Source organism: Rhea pennata (genome assembly GCF_028389875.1).
Source record: "Rhea pennata isolate bPtePen1 chromosome 34 unlocalized genomic scaffold, bPtePen1.pri SUPER_34_unloc_4, whole genome shotgun sequence".
NCBI classification, from domain to species: Eukaryota; Metazoa; Chordata; class Aves; order Rheiformes; family Rheidae; genus Rhea; species Rhea pennata.
This window is the reverse complement of record NW_026907593.1, coordinates 14799-36907: the sequence shown is the minus strand read 5'-3', so window position 1 is coordinate 36907 and position 22109 is coordinate 14799. Positions and strand designations below refer to the sequence as shown.

Sequence of the window (22109 nt, the reverse complement as noted above, 5' to 3'; positions counted from 1 at the left end):
CCCCGAGCCCGGACTGGATCCCCCGGACCGGACCAGCTCCCCCCAAACCCGGAATGGATCCCCCGTACTGGACCGGCTCCCCCCGAGCCCGGACTGGATCCCCCGGACCGGACCGGCTCCCCCCAAACCCGGACTGGATTCCCCGGACCGGACCGGCTCCCCCTGAGCCCGGACTGGATCCCCCGGACCGGACCGGCTCCCCCCAAACCCGGACTGGATTCCCCGGACCGGACCGGCTCCCCCTGAGCCCGGACTGGATCCCCCGTACCGGACCGGCTCCCCCCGAGCCCGGACTGGATCCCCCGTACTGGACCGGCTCCCCCCGAGCCCGGACTGGATTCCCCGGACCGGACCGGCTCCCCCCGAGCCCGGACTGGATTCCCTGGACCGGACCGGCTCCCCCTGAGCCCGGACTGGATCCCCCGTACTGGACCGGCTCCCCCCAAACCCGGACTGGATTCCCCGGACCGGACCGGCTCCCCCCGAGCCCGGACTGGATTCCCCATACTGGACCGGCTCCCCCCGAGCCCGGACTGGATCCCCCGTACTGGACCGGCTCCCCCCGAGCCCGGACTGGATTCCCTGGACCGGACCGGCTCCCCCTGAGCCCGGACTGGATTCCCTGGACCGGACCGGCTCCCCCCGAGCCCGGACTGGATTCCCCGGACCGGACCGGCTCCCCCCGAGCCCGGACTGGATCCCCCGGACCGGACCAGCTCCCCCCGAGCCCGGACTGGATTCCCCGGACCGGACCGGCTCCCCCCGAGCCCGGACTGGATCCCCCGTACTGGACCGGCTCCCCCCGAGCCTGGACTGGATCCCCCGGACCGGACCGGCTCCCCCTGAACCCGGACTGGATTCCCCGGACCGGACCGGCTCCCCCCGAGCCCGGACTGGATCCCCCGTACTGGACCGGCTCCCCCCAAAACCCGGACTGGATTCCCCGGACCGGACCGGCTCCCCCTGAGCCCGGACTGGATCCCCCGGACCGGACCGGCTCCCCCCAAACCCGGACTGGATTCCCCGGACCGGACCGGCTCCCCCTGAGCCCGGACTGGATCCCCCGTACCGGACCGGCTCCCCCCGAGCCCGGACTGGATCCCCCGTACTGGACCGGCTCCCCCCGAGCCCGGACTGGATTCCCCGGACCGGACCGGCTCCCCCCGAGCCCGGACTGGATTCCCTGGACCGGACCGGCTCCCCCCAAACCCGGAATGGATCCCCCGTACTGGACCGGCTCCCCCCAAACCCGGACTGGATTCCCCGGACCCGGACCGGCTCCCCCCGAGCCCGGACTGGATTCCCCATACTGGACCGGCTCCCCCCGAGCCCGGACTGGATCCCCCGTACTGGACCGGCTCCCCCCGAGCCCGGACTGGATTCCCTGGACCGGACCGGCTCCCCCCGAGCCCGGACTGGATTCCCTGGACCGGACCGGCTCCCCCTGAGCCCGGACTGGATTCCCTGGACCGGACCGGCTCCCCCCGAGCCCGGACTGGATTCCCCGGACCGGACCGGCTCCCCCCAAACCCGGACTGGATCCCCTGGAGCGGACCGGCTCCCCCCGAGCCCGGACTGGATTCCCTGGACCGGACCGGCTCCCCCCGAGCCTGGACTGGATCCCCCGGAGCTGGACCGGCTCCCCCCGAGCCCGGACTGGATCCCCCGTACCGGACCGGCTCCCCCCGAGCCCGGACTGGATTTCCCGGACCGGACCAGCTCCCTCCAAACCCGGACTGGATCCCCCGGACCGGACCGGCTCCCCCCAAACCCGGACTGGATCCCCCGGAGCGGGTCCGATCCCACCCCGCCCCCCGAGCCCCCCACAAAACCCGGCGCGGACCGTCCCGGCTCGCGCAGCCGAGCGCACGAAGCGACTTTTATTTTGCTCCGTAACCGGCCGTTTTTGGCCCCGAAACCGAGGGAGGGGGCGGGGGCCGGGGGGGGGGGCCCGTCACGGGGGCCCCCCCGCGCCGCGCAGCAGCGCCCCCAGCTGGTCGAGGGCGGCGCGCAGGGCGGCGCCCAGGGCGGGGGCGCGGGTGCTGCGGCAGCAGGCGAAGGCGGCGAGGGCGACGCGCAGCCCCCCCGGGCGCAGCGCCAGCCCCACGCCGTAGCCGTCGGGCACCAGCGGCCCCCGCACGGGCCAGCAGCCCCCCCGCGAGGACACCTGCGTGGGGGGGGGGGGGGGGCGTCAGGCAGCCCCCCCCACCCCCACCCCACACCCCGAGCCCCAATCCTTCCCCTTCCCCCCCCCCCCCCCCAAAGTCCGGAGCGCCGCCGCGGCCCCCCGACGCCCCCCAGTGCCCCCCCCCCCACCGCCCCACAAGCGCCCCCGAGTGCCCCCCAGACACCCCCAAAGCCCCCAAGCTGCCCCCCAGACACCCCCGAGTGCCCCCCCACCGCCCCACAAGCGCCCCCGAGTGCCCCCAAACCACCCTGAAACACCCCCAAAGCCCCCAAACTGCCCCCCCGATGCCGAGTGCCCCCCCCACCGCCCCCAGAGACCCCCAAAGCCCCCAAACCGCCCCCCGCCGCCCCTGAGTGCCCCCCCACCGTCCCAGACACCCCCAAAGCCCCCAAACTGCCCCCGACGCCCTGAGTGACCCCCCCACCGCCCCACAAGCGCCCCCGAGTGCCCCCCAGACACCCCCAAAGCTCCCAAGCTGCCCCCCCAGACACCCCCGAGTGCCCCCCCACCGCCCCACAAGCGCCGCCGAGTGCCCCCAAATCACCCTGAAACACCCCCAAAGCCCCCAAACTGCCCCCAACACCTCCAAGTGCCCCCCCCACCGCCCCCCAGACACCCCCGAGTGCCCCCAAACCGCCCCTGACGCCCCTGAGTGCCCCCAAACCTCCCTCCAAGTGCCCCCGAGTGCCCCCAAATCACCCTGAAACACCCCCAAAGCCCCCAAACTGCCCCCCAGACACCCCCAAGTGCCCCCAAATTGCCCTGAAAAACCCCCAAAGCCCCCAAACTGCCCCCCAGACACCCCCAAGTGCCCCCAAATTGCCCTGAAAAACCCCCAAAGCCCAAACTGCCCCCCAGACACCCCCGAATGCCCCAAATCACCCTGAAACACCCCCAAAGCCCCCAAACTGCCCCCCAGACACCCCCGAATGCCCCCAAATCACCCTGAAACACCCCCAAAGCCCCCAAACTGCCCCCCAGACACCCCCGAATGCCCCCAAATCGCCCTGAAACACCCCCAAAGCCCCCAAACTGCCCCCCAGACACCCCCGAATGCCCCAAATCACCCTGAAACACCCCCAAAGCCCCCAAACTGCCCCCCAGACACCCCCGAATGCTCCCAAATCGCCCTGAAACACTCCCGAATGCCCCTGAACTGCCCCCAACCCCCCCCTAATGCCCCAAACGCCCCCAAAATATCCCCAAGCTCCCCTGAATGCCCCCAAACTGCCCCCCAACCCCCCCCCCAAATGCCCCAAACGCCCCCCAACTGCCCCCCAAACAGCCCTGCATGCCCCCCAACCCCCCCAAATGCCCCAAATGGCCCCAAAATCGCCCCAGATCCCCCCCCCCGGGCACCTGCACGGTGCAGAGGCGGAAGTGGGTGGCCGCGGCGTAGCCGGGGTCCATGAAGAGCTCGGGGAGCCGCTCGCCCCCCGCGATCGCCTCGCGCTTCAGCCCCTGCAGGTGCCGGTCCGGGCCCTCCCCCGCCAGCACCTGCACCCGGACGCCGGGGTCCCTCGGGGTCCCCGCCCGGACGCCTGGGCCCCTCGGGGTCCCCCCTCCCCCGCCAGCACCTGCACCCGGACGCCGGGGTCCCTCGGGGTCCCCGCCCGGACGCCTGGGCCCCTCGGGGTCCCCCCTCCCCCCGCCAGCACCTGCGCCCGGACGCCGGGGTCCCTCGGGGTCCCCGCCCGGACGCCTGGGCCCCTCGGGGTCCCCCCTCCCCCGCCAGCACCTGCACCCGGACGCCGGGGTCCCTCGGGGTCCCCGCCCGGACGCCTGGGCCCCTCGGGGTCCCCCCTCCCCCGCCAGCACCTGCGCCCGGACGCCGGGGTCCCTCGGGGTCCCCGCCCGGACGCCCTGGGCCCCTCGGGGTCCCCCCTCCCCCGACCAGCACCTGCGCCCGGACGCCGGGGTCCCTCGGGGTCCCCCGCCCGGGACGCCTGGGCCCCTCGGGGTCCCCCCTCCCCCGCCAGCACCTGCGCCCGGACGCCGGGGTCCCTCGGGGTCCCCGCCCGGACGCCTGGGCCCCTCGGGGTCCCCCCTCCCCCGCCAGCACCTGCGCCCGGACGCCGGGGTCCCTCGGGGTCCCCGCCCGGACGCCTGGGCCCCTCGGGGTCCCCCCTCCCCCGCCAGCACCTGCGCCCGGACGCCGGGGTCCCTCGGGGTCCCCGCCCGGACGCCTGGGCCCCTCGGGGTCCCCCCTCCCCCGCCAGCACCTGCGCCCGGGACGCCGGGGTCCCTCGGGGTCCCCGCCCCGGACGCCTGGGCCCCTCAGGATCCCCCCACCCCCCGCCTCAGACACCTGGGGTCCCCCGTCCCCGTCCCGGACCCCTGGGTCCCTCCCAGCCCGGACGCCGGGGCCCCTCGCAGCCCCCCCACCCCCCCGGACGCCGGGGCCCCTCGCAGCCCCCCCCCCCCCCCCGGACGCCGGGGCCCCCCGGGCCTCACCAGGTCGGTGACCTCGCCCTGGGCCTCCACGGCCTCCCGCAGCAGCCGCAGCTGCTCCTCCGGCTGGGCAGAGCGGCCGCACAGGAAGTCCCGCCTCAACCTCCCACCTGCGCCAGGAAGTCCCGCCCCCCCTCCCCCTCCCTCCGTGCGGGGCAGGGCGGGGCCTAGGCGGGAAGCCCCGCCCCCTCCCGCAGGGTAGGGGCGGGGCTGTAGCAGGAAGTCCCACCCCCTCCCACAGGGTAGGGGCGTGGCCGTGGCAGGAAGTCCCACCCCCTCCCACAGAGTAGGGGTGTGGCTGTAGCAGGAAGTCCCACCCCCTCCCACAGGGTACGGGTGGGGCTGTGACAGGAAGTCCCGCCCCCTCCTGCAGGGCCTGGGTGGAGCCTGGAAAGGAAGTCCTGCCCCCTCCCACAGAGCAGGGGCGGGGCTGTGGCAGGAAGTCCCACCCCCTCCCACAGGGTAGGGGCGGGGCTTGGGCAGGAAGTCCCGCCCCCTCCCAGAGGGTAGGGGCGTGGCTGTGGCAGGAAGTCCCGCCCCCTCCCACAGAGTAGGGGCGTGGCTGTAGCAGGAAGTCCCGCCCTCTCCCACAGGGCAGGGGCGTGGCCGTGGCAGGAAGTCCCACCCCCTCCCCACAGGGTAGGGGCAGGAAGTCCCACCCCTCAGGGCAGGGGCAGAGGTCTGGGCAGGAAGTCCCACCCCCTCCCAGAGGGCCTGGGCAGGAAGCTCCTCCCTTTCCACAGAGCAGGGGGGGGGCGGGGCTTGGGCAGGAAGTCCCGCCCCTCTCCCCACAGAGCTAGGGCGGGGCTTGGGCAGGAAGTCCCGCCCCCTCCCGAGAGCGTAGGGCCGGGGCCTGGGCAGGAAGTCCCGCCCCTCTCCCCACAGGCCCGGGGCGGGGCGGGGCAGGGGCAGGAAGTCCCGCCCTGCCGGCGGGGCGGGGCAGGAAGTCCCGCCGGGGGCGGCGCCCACCTGGCGGCGGGGGTCGCGCAGGGCGCGGGCGAGGGCGAGGCAGGGCGGCCCGGGCGGGCGCACGACGTCCGTGCAGCCGGGCAGCACGTGGTGCAGCGAGACCGGCTCGCAGGCGGCGCAGAGCGCGCCGTGGGTCCTGGGGGGCGGGGGGGCGCGCCGTGGGGCTGGGAGCACGGGACCCCCCCGCGCCGTGGGGCAGGGAGCTCGGGACCCCCCCCAGACCGGCTCGCAGGCGGCGCAGAGCGCGCCGTGGGTCCTGGGGGGCGGGGGGGCGCGCCGTGGGGCTGGGAGCACGGGACCCCCCCCGCGCCGTGGGGCAGGGAGCTCGGGACCCCCCCGCGCCGTGGGGCAGGGCGCACGGGACCCCCCCAGACTGGCTCGCAGGCAGCGCAGAGCGCGCCGTGGGTCCTGGGGGGCGGGGGGGGCGCGCCGTGGGGCAGGGAGCACGGGACCCCCCCCCCCCGGGGCATGGGGCAGGGAGCTCGGGACCCCCCTGCGCCGTGGGGCAGGGCGCCCGAGACCCCCCCCAGACCGGCTCGCAGGCGGCGCAGAGCGCGCCGTGGGTCCTGGGGGGGGGGGGGCGGGGGGGGGGGGGGGGGGGGGGGGGGGGCGGGGGGGGGGGGGGGGGGGGGGGGGGGGGGGGGGGGGGGGGGGGGGGGGGGGGGGGGGGGGAGCTCGGGACCCCCCCCGCGCCGTGGGGCAGGGAGCTCGGGACCCCCCCCAGACCGGCTCGCAGGCGGCGCAGAGCGCGCCGTGGGTCCTGGGGGGCGGGGGGGGGCGCCGTGGGGCAGGGAGCTCGGGACCCCCCCGCGCCGTGGGGCAGGGCGCCCGAGACCCCCCCCAGACCGGCTCGCAGGCGGCGCAGAGCGCGCCGTGGGTCCTGGGGGGCGGGGGGGGGGGCGCCGTGGGGCAGGGAGCTCGGGACCCCCCCACGCCGTGGGGCAGGGAGCTCGGGACCCCCCCAGACCGGCTCGCAGGCGGCGCAGAGCGCGCCGTGGGTCCTGGGGGGCGGGGGGGGCGCGCCGTGGGGCAGGGAGCTCGGGACCCCCCCAGACCGGCTCGCAGGCGGCGCAGAGCGCGCCGTGGGTCCTGGGGGGCGGGGGGGGGGCGCCGTGGGGGCAGGGAGCTCGGGACCCCCCCGCGCCGTGGGGCAGGGAGCTCGGGACCCCCCCAGACCGGCTCGCAGGCGGCGCAGAGCGCGCCGTGGGTCCTGGGGGGCGGGGGGGCGCGCCGTGGGGCAGGGAGCTCGGGACCCCCCCGCGCCGTGGGGCAGGGAGCACGGGACCCCCCCCAGACCGGCTCGCAGGCGGCGCAGAGCGCGCCGTGGGTCCTGGGGGGCGGGGGGGGCGGCCGTGGGGGCAGGGAGCACGGGACCCCCCCGCGCCGTGGGGCTGGGAGCTCGGGACCCCCCCAGACCGGCTCGCAGGCGGCGCAGAGCGCGCCGTGGGTCCTGGGGGGCGGGGGGGGGGCGCCGTGGGGCAGGGAGCTCGGGACCCCCCCGCGCCGTGGGGCAGGGAGCTCGGGACCCCCCCAGACCGTGGGGCAGGGCGCCCGGGACCCCCCCAGACCGGCTCGCAGGCGGCGCAGAGCGCGCCGTGGGTCCTGGGGGGCGGGGCGGGGGGGCGCCGTGGGGCTGGGAGCTCGGGACCCCCCCGCGCCGTGGGGCAGGGAGCTCGGGACCCCCCCAGACCGGCTCGCAGGCGGCGCAGAGCGCGCCGTGGGTCCTGGGGGGCGGGGCAGGGGGGCGCCGTGGGGCTGGGAGCACGGGACCCCCCCGCGCCGTGGGGCAGGGAGCTCGGGACCCCCCCCAGACCGGCTCGCAGGCGGCGCAGAGCGCGCCGTGGGTCCTGGGGGCGGGGCGGGGGGGCGCCGTGGGGCTGGGAGCTCGGGACCCCCCCGCGCCGTGGGGCAGGGAGCTCGGGACCCCCCCAGACCGGCTCGCAGGCGGCGCAGAGCGCGCCGTGGGTCCTGGGGGGCGGGGGGGCGCCGTGGGGCTGGGAGCTCGGGACCCCCCCAGACCGGCTCGCAGGCGGCGCAGAGCGCGCCGTGGGTCCTGGGGGGCGGGGGGGCGCCGTGGGGCAGGGAGCACGGGACCCCCCCACGCCGTGGGGCAGGGAGCACGGGACCCCCCCGCGCCGTGGGGCAGGGAGCTCGGGACCCCCCCAGACCGGCTCGCAGGCGGCGCAGAGCGCGCCGTGGGTCCTGGGGGGGTGGGGGGGGGGGGCGCCGTGGGGCAGAGAGCACGGGACCCCCCCCGCGCCGTGGGGCAGGGAGCTCGGGACCCCCCCAGACCGGCTCGCAGGCGGCGCAGAGCGCGCCGTGGGTCCTGGGGGGCGGGGCGGGGGGGGCGCCGTGGGGCTGGGAGCTCGGGACCCCCCCCGCGCCGTGGGGCAGGGAGCTCGGGACCCCCCCAGACCGGCTCGCAGGCGGCGCAGAGCGCGCCGTGGGTCCTGGGGGGGTGGGGGGGGGGGCGCCGTGGGGCAGGGAGCTCGGGACCCCCCCGCGCCGTGGGGCAGGGAGCTCGGGACCCCCCCCAGACCGGCTCGCAGGCGGCGCAGAGCGCGCCGTGGGTCCTGGGGGGCGGGGGGGGGGCGCCGTGGGGCAGGGAGCTCGGGACCCCCCCCGCGCCGTGGGGCAGGGAGCTCGGGACCCCCCTGCGCCGTGGGGCAGGGAGCACGGGACCCCCCCGCGCCGTGGGGCAGGGCGCCCGGGACCCCCCCAGACCGGCTCGCAGGCGGTGCAGAGCGCGCCGTGGGTCCTGGGGGGCGGGGGGGGGGGGCGCCGTGGGGCTGGGAGCTCGGGACCCCCCCGCGCCGTGGGGCAGGGAGCTCGGGACCCCCCCCAGACCGGCTCGCAGGCGGCGCAGAGCGCGCCGTGGGTCCTGGGGGGTGGGGCGGGGGGCGCCGTGGGGCTGGGAGCACAGGACCCCCCCCCCCGCGCCGTGGGGCAGGGAGCTCGGGACCCCCCCAGACCGGCTCGCAGGCGGCGCAGAGCGCGCCGTGGGTCCTGGGGGGCGGGGGGGCGCCGTGGGGCAGGGAGCTCGGGACCCCCCCGCGCCGTGGGGCAGGGAGCTCGGGACCCCCCCGCGCCATGGGGCAGGGCGCACGGGACCCCCCAGACCGGCTCGCAGGCGGCGCAGAGCGCGCCGTGGGTCCTGGGGGGGTGGGGGGGGCGCCGTGGGGCTGGGCGCCCCCGTGCCCCCCCCACCCGGACACCTGGGCCCCCAGCCCCCCCGTGCCCCCCCCCGGACGCCTGGCCCCCCCCCGTGGCCCCCCTCCTGGAGGCCTGGGCCCCCCTCCCCCCCGGACGCCTGGGCCCCCCTGGACGCCTGGGCCCCCCCCGTGCCCCCCCCACCCGGACGCCTGGGCCCCCCCCCGTGCCGCCCCGGACGCCTGGGCCCCCCTCCCCCCGGACACCTGGGCTCCCCCCCCCCGGACGCCTGGGCCCCCACCCCCCGTGCCCCCCCCCCGGACGCCTGGGCCCCCCTCCCCCCGGGACGCCTGGGCCCCCCCCCGGATGCCTGGGCCCCCCCCCGCCGGACGCCTGGGCCCCCCCCCGGACGCCTGGGCCCCCCTCCCCCCGGACGCCTGGGCCCCCCCCCCCGGACGCTGGGCCCCCCTCCCCCCGGACGCCTGGGCCCCCCCCCCGGACGCCTGGGCCCCCCTCCCCCCGGACGCCTGGGCCCCCCCCCCGGACGCCTGGGCCCCCCCCCGGACGCCTGGGCCCACCGGTAGTAGGCGAGCTGGAGGGCGACGTGGGCGAGGGCGCCGGGCCGCAGCCCCCGGGCGCGCGGCAGCTCCTCGCCGAAGCCGTCGTAGTCGAAGCAGAAGAAGTCGACGTCGGCGATGAGGCTGCGCGGGGGGGGGGGGGGGGGTCAGCGGCGCCCCCGGAGCCCCCCGGAGCCCCCCTGACCCCCGGAGCCCCCCGGAGCCCCCTGGATCCCCCGGACCCCTCCAGAGCCCCCCGGAGCCCCCTGGAGCCCCCTGGACCCCCCCGGACCCCCCCAGAGTCTCCCAGACCCCCCGGAGCCCCCCAGAGCCCCACTGACCCCCCGGACCTGCCGGACCCCCCCCAGACCCCTTCGGAGCCCCACTGACCCCCTCGGACCCCCCCCAGACCCCAACTGGCACCCCCAGACTCCCCACTGACCCCCCGTGTTCCCCCCATATCCCCCCCGTGCCCCCCATCTCCCCCCCCGTGCCCCCCCGTGTCCCCCCCGTGTCCCCCCCGTGTCCCCCCGTGTCCCCCCCGTGTCCCCCCCCCTTGTCCCCCCCAGTGCCCCCCGTCCCCCCCCGTGTCCCCCATGTCCCCCCCGCCCCCCCCGGTGCCCCCCCCGTGCCCTCCCGTGTCCCCCCCATGTCCCCCCGTCCCCCCCCCGTGTTCCCCCCGTGCCCCCCCCGTGCCCCCCCCACCTGTCCAGGTGCCTCCTCGCCCGCTCCAGCGCCACCAGCAGCTCCGGCCCCACGGTGAAGTAGAGCTTGCGGGGGAGGGGCAGCGGCGTCAGCGCCGCGCGCGCGGGGGCGGGGCCGCGGCTGGGGGCGGGGCGTCAGCGCGGGGGGCGGGGCCACGGCCGGCCACGCCCCCCTGCACGCCGCCAGGCCACGCCCCCCACCACTGCCCCCCCCCATAGACACACACTGCCTCGGGGCCGCGGGGGCGGGGCCGCGGCTGGGGGCGGGGCGTCAGCGCGGGGGCGGGGCCACTGCCGGCCACGCCCCCCTGCACGCCACCAGGCCACGCCCCCCACCACTGCCCCCCCCCCCAAAGGACACACACTGCCTCGGGGCCGCGGGGGCGGGGCGTCAGCAGGGGGCGGAGCCACCGCCAGGCCACGCCCCACACCTCCTCCAGGCCACGCCCCCCGGCACACATCGCCTCAGCGCTGCGGGGGCGGGGCCGCGACTGGGGGTGGGGCATCAGCACCCCCAACACAGGAAGTCCCGCCCCCCCCCTCAACACAGGAAGCCCCGCCCCCAACACAGGAAGTTCTGACCCCAACACAGGAAATCCCGACCCCGACAGGGGAAGCCCCGCCCCCACACATAGCCCCGCCCCCAACACCAGAAGCCCTGCCCTCGACACAGGAAGCCCCGCCCCACACATAGCCCCACCCACGACACCGGCAGCCCCGCCCCCAACACTGGAAGCCCTGCCCCCCGCCCCGAGAAGCCCCGCCCCCGACACCGGAAGCCCCGCCCCCGACACCGGAAGCCCCGCCCCTGCCCCCAGGCTGCCCCCGCCCCCGCCGATGCAGCCCCGCCCCCACCCAGACAGCCCTGCCCCCAACACCGGAAGCCCCGCCCCCGACACCGGAGGCCCGCCCCCAACACCAGAAGCCCCGCCCCTTCCCCGGAAGCCCCGCCCCCGACACCGGAAGCCCCGCCCCCGCCGAGGCGGCCCCGCCCCCGCGGGCACCAGTAGTCGAGCACGTGGTCGGCGATGTCGGCGACGGCGGCGCCGTCGATCACGGCCTGGTCGTACAGGACGCCGCACGTCCCGTCCTCCCCCCACGATGAACTGGGGGCGGGGCCTCGTCAGCGAGCCCCGCCCCCTCCCTCCGCCCCGCCCCGCCCCCACCCGGGACGGGGAGCGGGAAGTCCCGCCTCCCCGAGCAGCCGGGAGAGGAAGTCCCGCCCCCCCAGGGTGCCGGAACAGGAAGCTCCGCCTCCTGGAGGAGGCCAGCGGGGAAGCCCCGCCCCCCCAGGAGGGAGGCCCCGCCCCTAGAAGGAAAGTCCCGCCCCCAGGAGGTAGACCCCTCCCCCTGGAAGGGAAGCCCCGCCCCCTAGAAGGGAGGCCCGGCCCCCTGTAAGGGAGGCCCCGCCCCCGGAGGGAGGCCCCGCCCCGGGAGGGAAGCGCCGCCCTCTAGAAGGGAGGCCCCCGCCCCCGGGAGGGAGGCCCCGCCCCCTGTGAGACACCACCCCCTAGAAGGGAGGCCCCGCCCCCAGGAGGGAGGCCCCGCCCCCAGGGTGGAATCCTCCCTGGGAGGGAGGCCCCGCCCCCTGTAAGGAAAGCCCCGCCTCCTGTAAGGGAAGCCCCGCCCCCGGTGGGAGACCCCGCCCTCTGTAAGGGAAGCTCCGCCCCCGGGAGGGAAGACCCGCCCCCCCGGAGGGAGGCCCCGCCCCCTGTAAGGGAGCCCCTGCCCCTTAGAAGGGAGGCCAGCCCCCGGGAGGGAAGCCCCGCCCCCTGTAAGGGAAGCCCCGCCCCCCCAGAGGGAAGCCCCGCCCCCTGGAAGTGAGGCCCCGTCCCCTAGAAGAGAAGAACCCCGGCCCCCGGGAGGGAAGCCCCGCCCCCTGTAAGAGAAGCTCCGCCCCCCCGCGGGAGGCCCCGCCCACCTGGAGCGCCATGTCGAAGCAGCGGTTGCCGCTGTTGGCCCGGCTGCCGCCGCCGTGGAGCAGCTGGGCGGCGACGCGGGCCGGGAGCCGCCCGTCCGACACCTTCAGCACCGGCGCGTCCAGGCTCAGCGCGAAGAGCCCGCGCCGGAGCCGCCCCCACGACTCCCGGTTCAGCCGGTCTGGGGGCGGGGCCTCAGCGGGACACGCCCCCCGGGCGGCGGGACACGCCCCCCTGCCCGCGGGGACACGCCCCCTCCCGGGCACCGCCCCCCCGGGCACCGCCCCCCCCCAACCCCGGGCCCAGCCCGCGCCGGAGCCGCCCCCACGACTCCCGGTTCAGCCGGTCTGGGGGCGGGGCCTCAGCGGGACACGCCCCCCGCCGCGGGGACACGCCCCCTCCCGGGCACCGCCCCCCCCGGGCACCGCCCCCCCCACCCCCGGGCCCAGCCCGCGCCGGAGCCGCCCCCACGACTCCCGGTTCAGCCGGTCTGGGGGCGGGGAGGGGCGGGGCCTCAGCGGGACAACGCCCCCGGGCGGCGGGACACGCCCCCTCCCGGGCCCGCCCCCCCCCCGGGCACCGCCCCCCCCCAACCCCGGGCCCAGCCCGCGCCGGAGCCGCCCCCACGACTCCCGGTTCAGCCGGTCTGGGGGCGGGGAGGGGCGGGGCCTCAGCGGGACACGCCCCCTGCCCGCGGGGACACGCCTCCTGCCCGCGGGGACACGCCCCACTGCCCGCGGGGACACGCCCCCCTCCCGGGCACCGCCCCCAGCCCACATGAGAGCTCCCCAAAGGACCGCCCCCTGGACAGGAAGTCCCGCCCCCCTCAGGAGGTCCAAAACAGGAAGTCCCACCCCAAAGGGAACTGAAACAGGAAGTCCCGCCCCTAGAGCCCCTCAAACAGGAAATCCCGCCCCTAGAGCCCCCTCAGACAGGAAGTCCTGCCCCTAGAGCCCCTGAAATAGGAAGTCCCGCCCCCAAAAGGCCCCAAACAGGAAGTCCCGCCCCAGCACCTGCAAAACAGGAAGTCCCGCCCCAAAAGGCCCAAAAAGGAAGTCCCACCCTACAGCTCGTCAGACAGGAAGTCCCACCCTCAGTGGCCCCCAAACAGGAAGTCCCGCCCCCAAAGGCCACCAAACAGGAAGTCCCGCCCCCAGCACCTCTAAAACAGGAAGTACCGCCCCCAGCGGCCCCAACAAGGAAGTCCCGCCCCCAGCACCTCCAAACAGGAAGTCCCGGCCCCAGCACCTCCAAACAGGAAGTCCCGCCCCCTAGAGCCCCTCAAACAGGAAGTCCCGCCCCCAGCACCACCAAAACAGGAAGTCCCGCCCCCAGCACCCCAAACAGGAAGTCCCGCCCCCCTAGAGCCCCCCAACCGGGAGGCCCCGCCCCGCGGCGCCCCGCGGGCCGCACCGCGCACGAGGGCGCCGTGGGCCCGGCCCCAGGAAGTGCCGGTGGTCGCCGGTGAGGACGCCGAGCGGCTCCTTGTCCGTCTTCCAGGACTGGGCGCGGAGGCGCCGGAGCTGCGCGTGGAGCTCGGCCTCGGCCAGCGGCGCCCCGTCGCTGCGGTACACCTCCAGCTGGAAGAACTGCGCCCGGCACCGCCCGTCGGGCCTCGAAACCGCCACCGCGACGGCCCCGGGGGGCCTCGACACCGCCGCCCCGCCCCGCCCCGCCCCGGGGGGGAGCTCGGCCTCGGCCAGCGGCGCCCCCGTCGCTGCGGTACACCTCCAGCTGGAAGAACTGCGCCCGGCACCGCCCGTCGGGCCTCGAAACCGCCACGGGGGGCCTCGAAACCGCCACCGCCCCCGGGGGCGCCTCGACACCGCCGCCCCGCCCCGCCCCGCCCCGCCCCGGGGGGGAGCTCGGCCTCGGCCAGCGGCGCCCCGTCGCTGCGGTACACCTCCAGCTGGAAGAACTGCGCCCGGCACCGCCCGTCGGGCCTCGAAACCGCCACGGGGGGCCTCGAAACCGCCACCGCCCCGGGGGGGCCTCGACACCGCCGCCCCGCCCCGCCCCGCCCCGCCCCGGGGGGGAGCTCGGCCTCGGCCAGCGGCGCCCCGTCGCTGCGGTACACCTCCAGCTGGAAGAACTGCGCCCGGAACTGCGCCCGGCACCGCCCATCGGGCCTCGAAACCGCCACGGGGGGCCTCGAAACCGCCACCGCCCCCGGGGGGGCCTCGACACCGCCGCCCCGCCCCGCCCCGCCCCGGGGGGGAGCTCGGCCTCGGCCAGCGGCGCCCCGTCGCTGCGGTACACCTCCAGCTGGAAGAACTGCGCCCGGCACCGCCCGTCGGGCCTCGAAACCGCCACCGCGACGGCCCCGGGGGCGCCTCGACACCGCCGCCCCGCCCCGCCCCGCCCCGGGGGGGAGCTCGGCCTCGGCCAGCGGCGCCCCGTCGCTGCGGTACACCTCCAGCTGGAAGAACTGCGCCCGGCACCGCCCGTCGGGCCTCGAAACCGCCACCACAACGGCCCCGGGGGGGCCTCGACACCGCCACTGCCCCGCCCCGCCCCGCCCCGGGGGGGAGCTCGGCCTCGGCCAGCGGCGCCCCGTCGCTGCGGTACACCTCCAGCTGGAAGAACTGCGCCCGGCACCGCCCGTCGGGCCTCGAAACCGCCACGGGGGGCCTCGAAACCGCCACCGCCCCGGGGGGGCCTCGACACCGCCGCCCCGCCCCGCCCCCGCCCCGGGGGGAGCTCGGCCTCGGCCAGCGGCGCCCCGTCGCTGCGGTACACCTCCAGCTGGAAGAACTGCGCCCGGCACCGCCCGTCGGGCCTCGAAACCGCCACGGGGGGGCCTCGAAACCGCCACCGCCCCGGGGGGGCCTCGACACCGCCGCTCCGCCCCGCCCCGCCCCGGGGGAGAGCTCGGCCTCGGCCAGCGGCGCCCCGTCGCTGCGGTACACCTCCAGCTGGAAGAACTGCGCCCGGCACCGCCCGTCGGGCCTCGAAACCGCCACGGGGGGCCTCGAAACCGCCACCGCCCCCGGGGGGGCCTCGACACCGCCGCCCCGCCCCGCCCCGCCCCGGGGGGGAGCTCGGCCTCGGCCAGCGGCGCCCCGTCGCTGCGGTACACCTCCAGCTGGAAGAACTGCGCCCGGCACCGCCCGTCGGGCCTCGAAACCGCCACCCGCCCCGGGGGGGCCTCGACACCCGCCGCCCCGCACCGCCCCGGGGGGGGAGCTCGGCCTCGGCCAGCGGCGCCCCGTCGCTGCGGTACACCTCCAGCTGGAAGAACTGCGCCCGGCACCGCCCGTCGGGCCTCGAAACCGCCACCACAACGGGGGGGGCCTCGACACCGCCGCCCCGCCCCGCCCCGCCCCGGGGGGGAGCTCGGCCTCGGCCAGCGGCGCCCCGTCGCTGCGGTACACCTCCAGCTGGAAGAACTGCGCCCGGCACCGCCCGTCGGGCCTCGAAACCGCCACCACAACGGGGGGGGGGCCTCGAAACCGCCACCGCCCCGGGGGAGCCTCGACACCGCCGCCCCGCCCCACCCCACCCCGGGGGGGAGCTCGGCCTCGGCCAGCGGCGCCCCGTCGCTGCAGTACACCTCCAGCTGGAAGAACTGCGCCCGGCACCGCCCGTCGGGCCTCGAAACCGCCACCGCGAAGGCCCCGGGGGGGCCTCGACACCGCCGCCCCGCCCCGCCCCGCCCCGGGGGGGAGCTCGGCCTCGGCCAGCGGCGCCCCGTCGCTGCGGTACACCTCCAGCTGGAAGAACTGCGCCCGGCACCGCCCGTCGGGCCTCGAAACCGCCACCACAACGGGGGGGGGGGCCTCGAAACCGCCACCGCCCCCGGGGGGGCCTCGACACCGCCGCCCCGCCCCGCCCCGCCCCGGGGGGGAGCTCGGCCTCGGCCAGCGGCGCCCCGTCGCTGCGGTACACCTCCAGCTGGAAGAACTGCGCCCGGCACCGCCCGTCGGGCCTCGAAACCGCGACGGGGGGGGGCCTCGAAACCGCCACCGCCCCGGGGGCGCCTCGACACCGCCGCCCCGCCCCGCACCGCCCCGGGGGGGAGCTCGGCCTCGGCCAGCGGCGCCCCGTCGCTGCGGTACACCTCCAGCTGGAAGAACTGCGCCCGGCACCGCCCGTCGGGCCTCGAAACCGCCACGGGGGGCCTCGAAACCGCCACCGCCCCGGGGGGGCCTCGACACCGCCGCCCCGCCCCGCCCCGCCCCGGGGGGGAGCTCGGCCTCGGCCAGCGGCGCCCCGTCGCTGCGGTACACCTCCAGCTGGAAGAACTGCGCCCGGCACCGCCCGTCGGGCCTCGAAACCGCCACGGGGGGCCTCGAAACCGCCGCCGCCCCGGGGGGGGGCCTCGACACCGCCAGGGCTCCCTAAAACCGCCCCTCCGGGCCCCCGTGCCCCCCCCGGCCCCTCCCGGCCCCCCGGGCACCTGGTAGTTGCGGACGACGGTGATGCAGTTGGGGGGCCGGCGCCCCGCGGGGCCCCACGGCACCTCGTCCCGCTCCAGCCCCGGCACCCGGCAGGCGCCGAAGGCCGCCGCGATCCATGGGGCGGGGGGGACGCGCCTGGGGCGGCGCCCGTCACCCCACGGCGCCCCACGGACCCCCCCCAGAGCCCCCCACCGCGCCCCATGGACCCGCCCAGAGCCCCTAGAGCCCCCCACGGCGCCCCACCGTGCCCCATACACCCCCCCAGAGCCCCCCACCGCGCCCCATGGACCCCCCCAGAGCCCCTAGAGCCCCCCACGGTGCCCCACCGCGCCCCATAGACCCGCCCAGAGCCCCCCACCGCGCCCCATGGACCCCCCCAGAGCCCCTAGAGCCCCCCACGGTGCCCCACCGCGCCCCATAGACCCGCCCAGAGCCCCCCACCGCGCCCCATGGACCCGCCCAGAGCCCCTAGAGCCCCCCACGGTGCCCCACCGCGCCCCATAGACCCCCCCAGAGCCCCCCACCGCGCCCCATGGACCCCCCCAGAGCCCCTAGAGCCCCCCCCGGTGCCCCACCGCGCCCCATAGACCCCCCCAGAGCCCCCCACCGCGCCCCATGGACCCCCCCAGAGCCCCTAGAGCCCCCCACGGTGCCCCACCGCGCCCCATAGACCCGCCCAGAGCCCCCCACCGCGCCCCATGGACCCCCCCAGAGCCCCTAGAGCCCCCCACGGTGCCCCACCGCGCCCCATAGACCCGCCCAGAGCCCCCCACCGCGCCCCATGGACCCCGCCCAGAGCCCCTAGAGCCCCCCACGGTGCCCCACCGCGCCCCATAGACCCCCCCAGAGCCCCCCACAGCGCCCCATGGACCCCCCCAGAGCCCCTAGAGCCCCCCCCGGTGCCCCACCGCGCCCCATAGACCCCCCCAGAGCCCCCCACCGCGCCCCATAGCGCCCCATAGACCCCCCCCAGAGCCCCCCACCGCGCCCCATGGACCCCCCCCAGAGCCCCTAGAGCCCCCCACGGTGCCCCACCGCGCCCCATAGACCCGCCCAGAGCCCCTAGAGCCCCCCACGGTGCCCCACGGCGCCCCATGGACCCCCCCCAGAGCCCCCCACCGCGCCCCATGGAGCCGCCCAGAGCCCCTATAGCCCCCCATGGCGCCCCATAGCGCCCCATAGACCCCCCCAGAGCTCCCTATAGTCCCCCACAGTGCCCCATAGCACCCCATAGACCCCCACAGCACCCTATAGCCCCCCACAGTGCCCCATAGCACCCCCCAGAGTTTCCTATAGTCCCCCACAGTGCCCCATAGCACTCCAAAGACCCCCCCCGGAGACCCCAAGAGGACCCTATAGCCCCCCACAGCACCCCATAGACCCCCAGAGCGCCCTATAGCCCCCCGAAGGCCCTACAGACCCCCCAGAGCATGCTATAGCCCCCCCACACCCCCCTATAGCCCTCCCATAGCCCCCCATAAGGACCCAGGCACCCCACAGGGACCCCTCAGTGCCCCACAGCCCCCCCCCCGTGGGTCCCAGAGGACCCCGTTGGGACCCTCAGCACCCCAATGCACCCCACAGGACCCATAGGGGCCTCTTAGGCACCCAGACTGCCCTATGGGGCCCATAGAGCCCCACAGCGCCCCATGGGCCCCGAGGTGCCCCCAGCCCCCCCATAGCGCCCCACAGCCCCCCATGGGCCCCGAGGTGCCCCCAGCCCCCCCATAGCGCCCCACAGCCCCCCATGGGCCCCGGGGTGCCCCCAGCCCCCCATAGCGCCCCGTAGCGCCCCATGGGCCCCAGGGTGCTCCCAGCCCCCCCATAACCTCCCCCAGACCCCCATAGCACCCCATGGGCCCCGAGGTGCCCCCAGCCCCCCTATAGTGTCCCACAGCCCCCCATGGGCCCCGAGGTGCCCCCAGCCCCCCCATAGCGCCCCGTAGCGCCCCATGGGCCCCAGGGTGCTCCCAGCCCCCCCATTACCTCCCCCAGCCCCCCACAGCCCCCCATGGGCCCCGAGGTGCCCCCAGCCCCCCCCCATAGCCCCCCCCAGCACCCACCGCTCCAGCTGCTCCCGGTAGTCGATGACGCCAGCGATGAGCCGGGCCGCGAACCTGGGACGGGGGGACCCCAGTGACACCAGTGCCACCAGTGCACCGGGGACAGGGGGGACCCCAGTGACACCAGTGCCACCAGTGCACTGGGGACAGCGAGGACACCAGTGCACCGGGGACAGCAGGGACCACAGTGCCACCAGTGACACCAGTGACACCAGTGCACCAGGGACAGCAGGGACAGCAGTTCATCCCAGTGCTCCCAGTTCCCCCAGGTCCTCCCCTCCCAGTGCCCCCACCAGAGCTGCCCCCAGCCCCCCAGTCCCTCCCAGTCCCCCCCCAGTGCCCCTCACCAGAGCTGCCCCAGCCCCCCAGTCCCCTCCAGTGCCCCCAGTCCCCTCCAGTCCCTCCCAGTGTCCCCAGTGCCCCTCACCAGAGCTGCCCCCAGTTCCTCCCAGTCCCCCCCAGTACCTCCCAGTGCCCCTCACCAGAGCTGCCCCCAGCCCCCCAGTCCCCCCAGTGCCTCCCAGTGCCCCTCACCAGAGCTGCCCCCAGCCCCCCAGTCCCTCCCAGTCCCCCCAGTGCCCCTCACCAGAGCTGCCCCCAGCCCCCCAGTCCCCCCCAGTGCCTCCCAGTGCCCCCAGTGCCCCTCACCAGAGCTGCCCCCAGTCCTCCCCAGTCCCCCCAGTGCCCCTCACCAGAGCTGCCCCCAGCTCTCCAGTCCCTCCCAGTGCCTCCCAGTGCCTCCAGTGCCCCTCAGCAGAGCTGCCCCCAGCTCTCCAGTCCCTCCCAGTGCCCCCAGTGCCCCCAGTGCCCCTCACCAGAGCTGCCCCCGCCAGCCGTCGAACTGCTGCCGGGGCAGGGCCAGCGCGGGGCTGGAGTGGACGGGCAGCGGGAGCCGCCCCCCGCGGCGCCCAGGGCCACTCCTGCGGCGGCAACGCCCGGACGCCTGGGCCCCCGCCCGGACGCCTGGGCCCCCCACCGCCCGGACACCGGGGCCCCCAACGCCCGGATGCCTGGGCCCCCCACCGCCCAATGCCTGGGCCCCCCACCGCCCGGACACCGGGGCCCCCAACGCCCGGACGCCTGGGCCCCCCCATCGCCCGGACTCCTGGGCCCCCCACTGCCCGGACGCCTGTGCCCCCCAACTGCCCGGACGCCTGGGCCCCCCCCACCACCTGGACACCTGGGCCCCACCCGGACGCCTGGGCCCCCCACCGCCCGGACACCGGGGCCCCCAACGCCCGGACGCCTGGGCCCCCCACCGCCCGGACGCCTGGGCCCCCCCAACCGCCCGGATGCCTGGGCCCCGCCCGGACGCCTGGGTCCTCCCTGACATGGGCACCTGGGAATCACCCACCCCCGACACCTGGGTCCCCAACTGTCCTGGACTCCTGAGCCCCTGGTGTGCCTCCCCGGACGCCTGGGCCCCATGCCCTCCCGGACGCCTGGGCCCCATCCCTTCCCAGACACCTGGGCCCCTGGTGTGCCCCCCCGGACGCCTGGGCCCCATCCCCTCCCGGATGCCTGGGCCCCATCCCTTCCCGGACACCTGGGCCCCATCCCCTCCCGGATGCCTGGGCCCCCAGTGTGCCCTCCCCGGACGCCTGGGCCCCATCCCCTCCCGGATGCCTGGGCCCCGCGCACTCCCTCCCCGGACGCCTGGGCCCCATCCCCTCCCGGACGCCTGGGCCCCCAGTGTGCCCTCCCCGGATGCCTGGGCCCCATCCCCTCCCGGACGCCTGGGCCCCATCCCTTCCCGGACGCCTGGGCCCCGCGCGGCGGTTGGGGGGGGGGGTGGGCGCTCACCCCGTGGGGGCCCTCGGGGGGGGGCCGCTGCTGGAGCCGGGCCTGGAGCCGGGGCCCGGCCCCCCCGGGGCGCCGAAGGCCTGGACCAGGCGGCGGCTCTGCGCCAGCTCCGCGGCGCCCAGCAGCGGCTCCAGGCAGCTCAGGTACCGGCCCAGCGTGCGGCCCAGCGCCGGCGGCGGCGGCGGCCCCGGCCCCGAGGAGGCCCGCGCCTGCGCCCACGGCCACGGCCACGGCCACGGCCACGGCCACGGCTGCGCCTGCACCCACGGGACCCCCGTCAGCCACCGCCGGGGCACGGACCCAACACGGACCCAACACGGACCCGCCACGGACCCAACACGGACCCGCCACGGCCCCGAGCACGCCCGCGCCTGCGCCCACAGCCACGGACACGGCCACGGCCACGGCCACGGCTGCGCCTGCGCCTGCACCCACGGGACCCCCGTCAGCCACCGCCGGGCACAGACCCAACACGGACCCAACACGGACCCGCCACGGCGCCGAGCACGCCCGCGCCCACGGCCACAGACACGGCCACGGCCACGGCCACGGCTGCGCCTGCGCCTGCGCCTGCACCCACGGGACCCCCGTCAGCCACCGCCGGGGCACGGACCCAACACGGACCCAACACGGACCCGCCACGGACCCAACACGGACCCGACACGGACCCGCCACGGCCCCAGGCACCGGCCCCGTGCATCATCCCGTGCACACGCCCCCCCCCCCCCCCCCGTGCACCACCCTCGTGCACCAGCCCCACGCATGGCGCCTGGGCATCGCCCTTCCCCCCACCACGGCCCCCTCCCCACCACGGCCCCCCCCCCCCCGCGCCACCCTCGTGCACCAGCCCCGTGCGACGGGGCCCCGTGCACCGCCGTCGTGCATCACCCCCGTGCACGGCCCCCCCCCCCCCCCGTGCACAGCCCCTCGGAGCCCTCGTGCAACGGGGATCCCCCCCCCCACCAGGCACCCCGGGCCCTCGTGCAAGGGCCCCCCCCCAGCCCGGGCCCTCGTGCAAGGACCCCCCCAGCCTGACCCTCGTGCACCCTCGTGCAAGGGCCCCCCCCAGCCCGGGCCCTCGTGCAAGGACCCCCCCAGCCTGACCCTCGTGCACCCTCGTGCAAGGACCCCCCCCAGCCCTCGTGCCCCCCCCCCCCACGCGGCAGCCCCCAGCACTCACGGGGGCGGCGGGGGGCAGCCGGGCGCCCCGGCCCCACAGCCAGCGCCCCATGGCGGAAGGCACCCGGACGCCTGGGCCCCGCCCACCGCCGCCTGCCCTCCCCTGCGCCGGGGGCCCAGGCGTCCGGCAGCCTCTGCGCCAGCCCACCCGCCCCCCCCAGCCGCACGCACGCACACACGCATGCACAGTGGGCCCAGGCGTCCGGGGACCTTCGCCCTCCCCCCACTGCCTCTTCTGGGGACCCAGGCGTCCGGGATACCCTCCCCCCCCTTACCCACAGGGGGCCCAGGCGTCCGGGGAGCCTGCTGCCCCCCCCTCCCCCCGAGGGGCCCAGGCGTCCTGGAGCTTCTCCTCTGCTCTCTCCTCCCTGCAAAGGGCCCCGGTGTCCGGGCCCAACTGGGCCCCATTGGGGGGGGGTGACGAGGCCTCGTTAACTGCTAACGAGCCTCTGCCACAGCTGGGCCCAGGCCCGGACACCTGGGCCCCCGCCCCCCCCGGACGCCTGGGCCCCCTCCCCGGACACCCGGGTCCTCTATGCAGGAAAGAAAGTAATAGGAGGGGGTGATGTCTCCCTCCACTCGGACGCCTGGGCCCCTCCCGGACGCCAGGGCCCGCTGCAGGGGAAAGGGGGTATTAGGAGGGGGGTGACCCTCCCCCCTGCCCCGGACGCCTGGGCCCCTCCCGGACGCCTGGGCCCCTGCAAGGGAACAGGGGTATTGGGGGGG

At 78.2% G+C, this 22109-nt stretch overlaps 1 protein-coding gene across 1 annotated transcript; it reads right to left on the bottom strand.

Annotated features, from left to right (window-relative positions):
- Positions 1–1866: 1866 nt before the first annotated feature.
- LOC134154100 (carnitine O-acetyltransferase-like) lies at positions 1867–20968 on the bottom strand. Its single transcript, XM_062600779.1, is given in 17 exon segments — positions 1867–2167; positions 3548–3685; positions 4643–4705; positions 5609–5744; positions 9337–9459; positions 10021–10140; positions 11024–11115; positions 11117–11125; positions 11941–12119; positions 13352–13385; positions 13387–13527; positions 16338–16473; positions 18402–18455; positions 19217–19321; positions 20205–20629; positions 20683–20774; positions 20965–20968. Coding segments are annotated over 17 exon segments (2064 nt in total). The 3' UTR covers positions 1867–1954.
- Positions 20969–22109: the final 1141 nt, after the last annotated feature.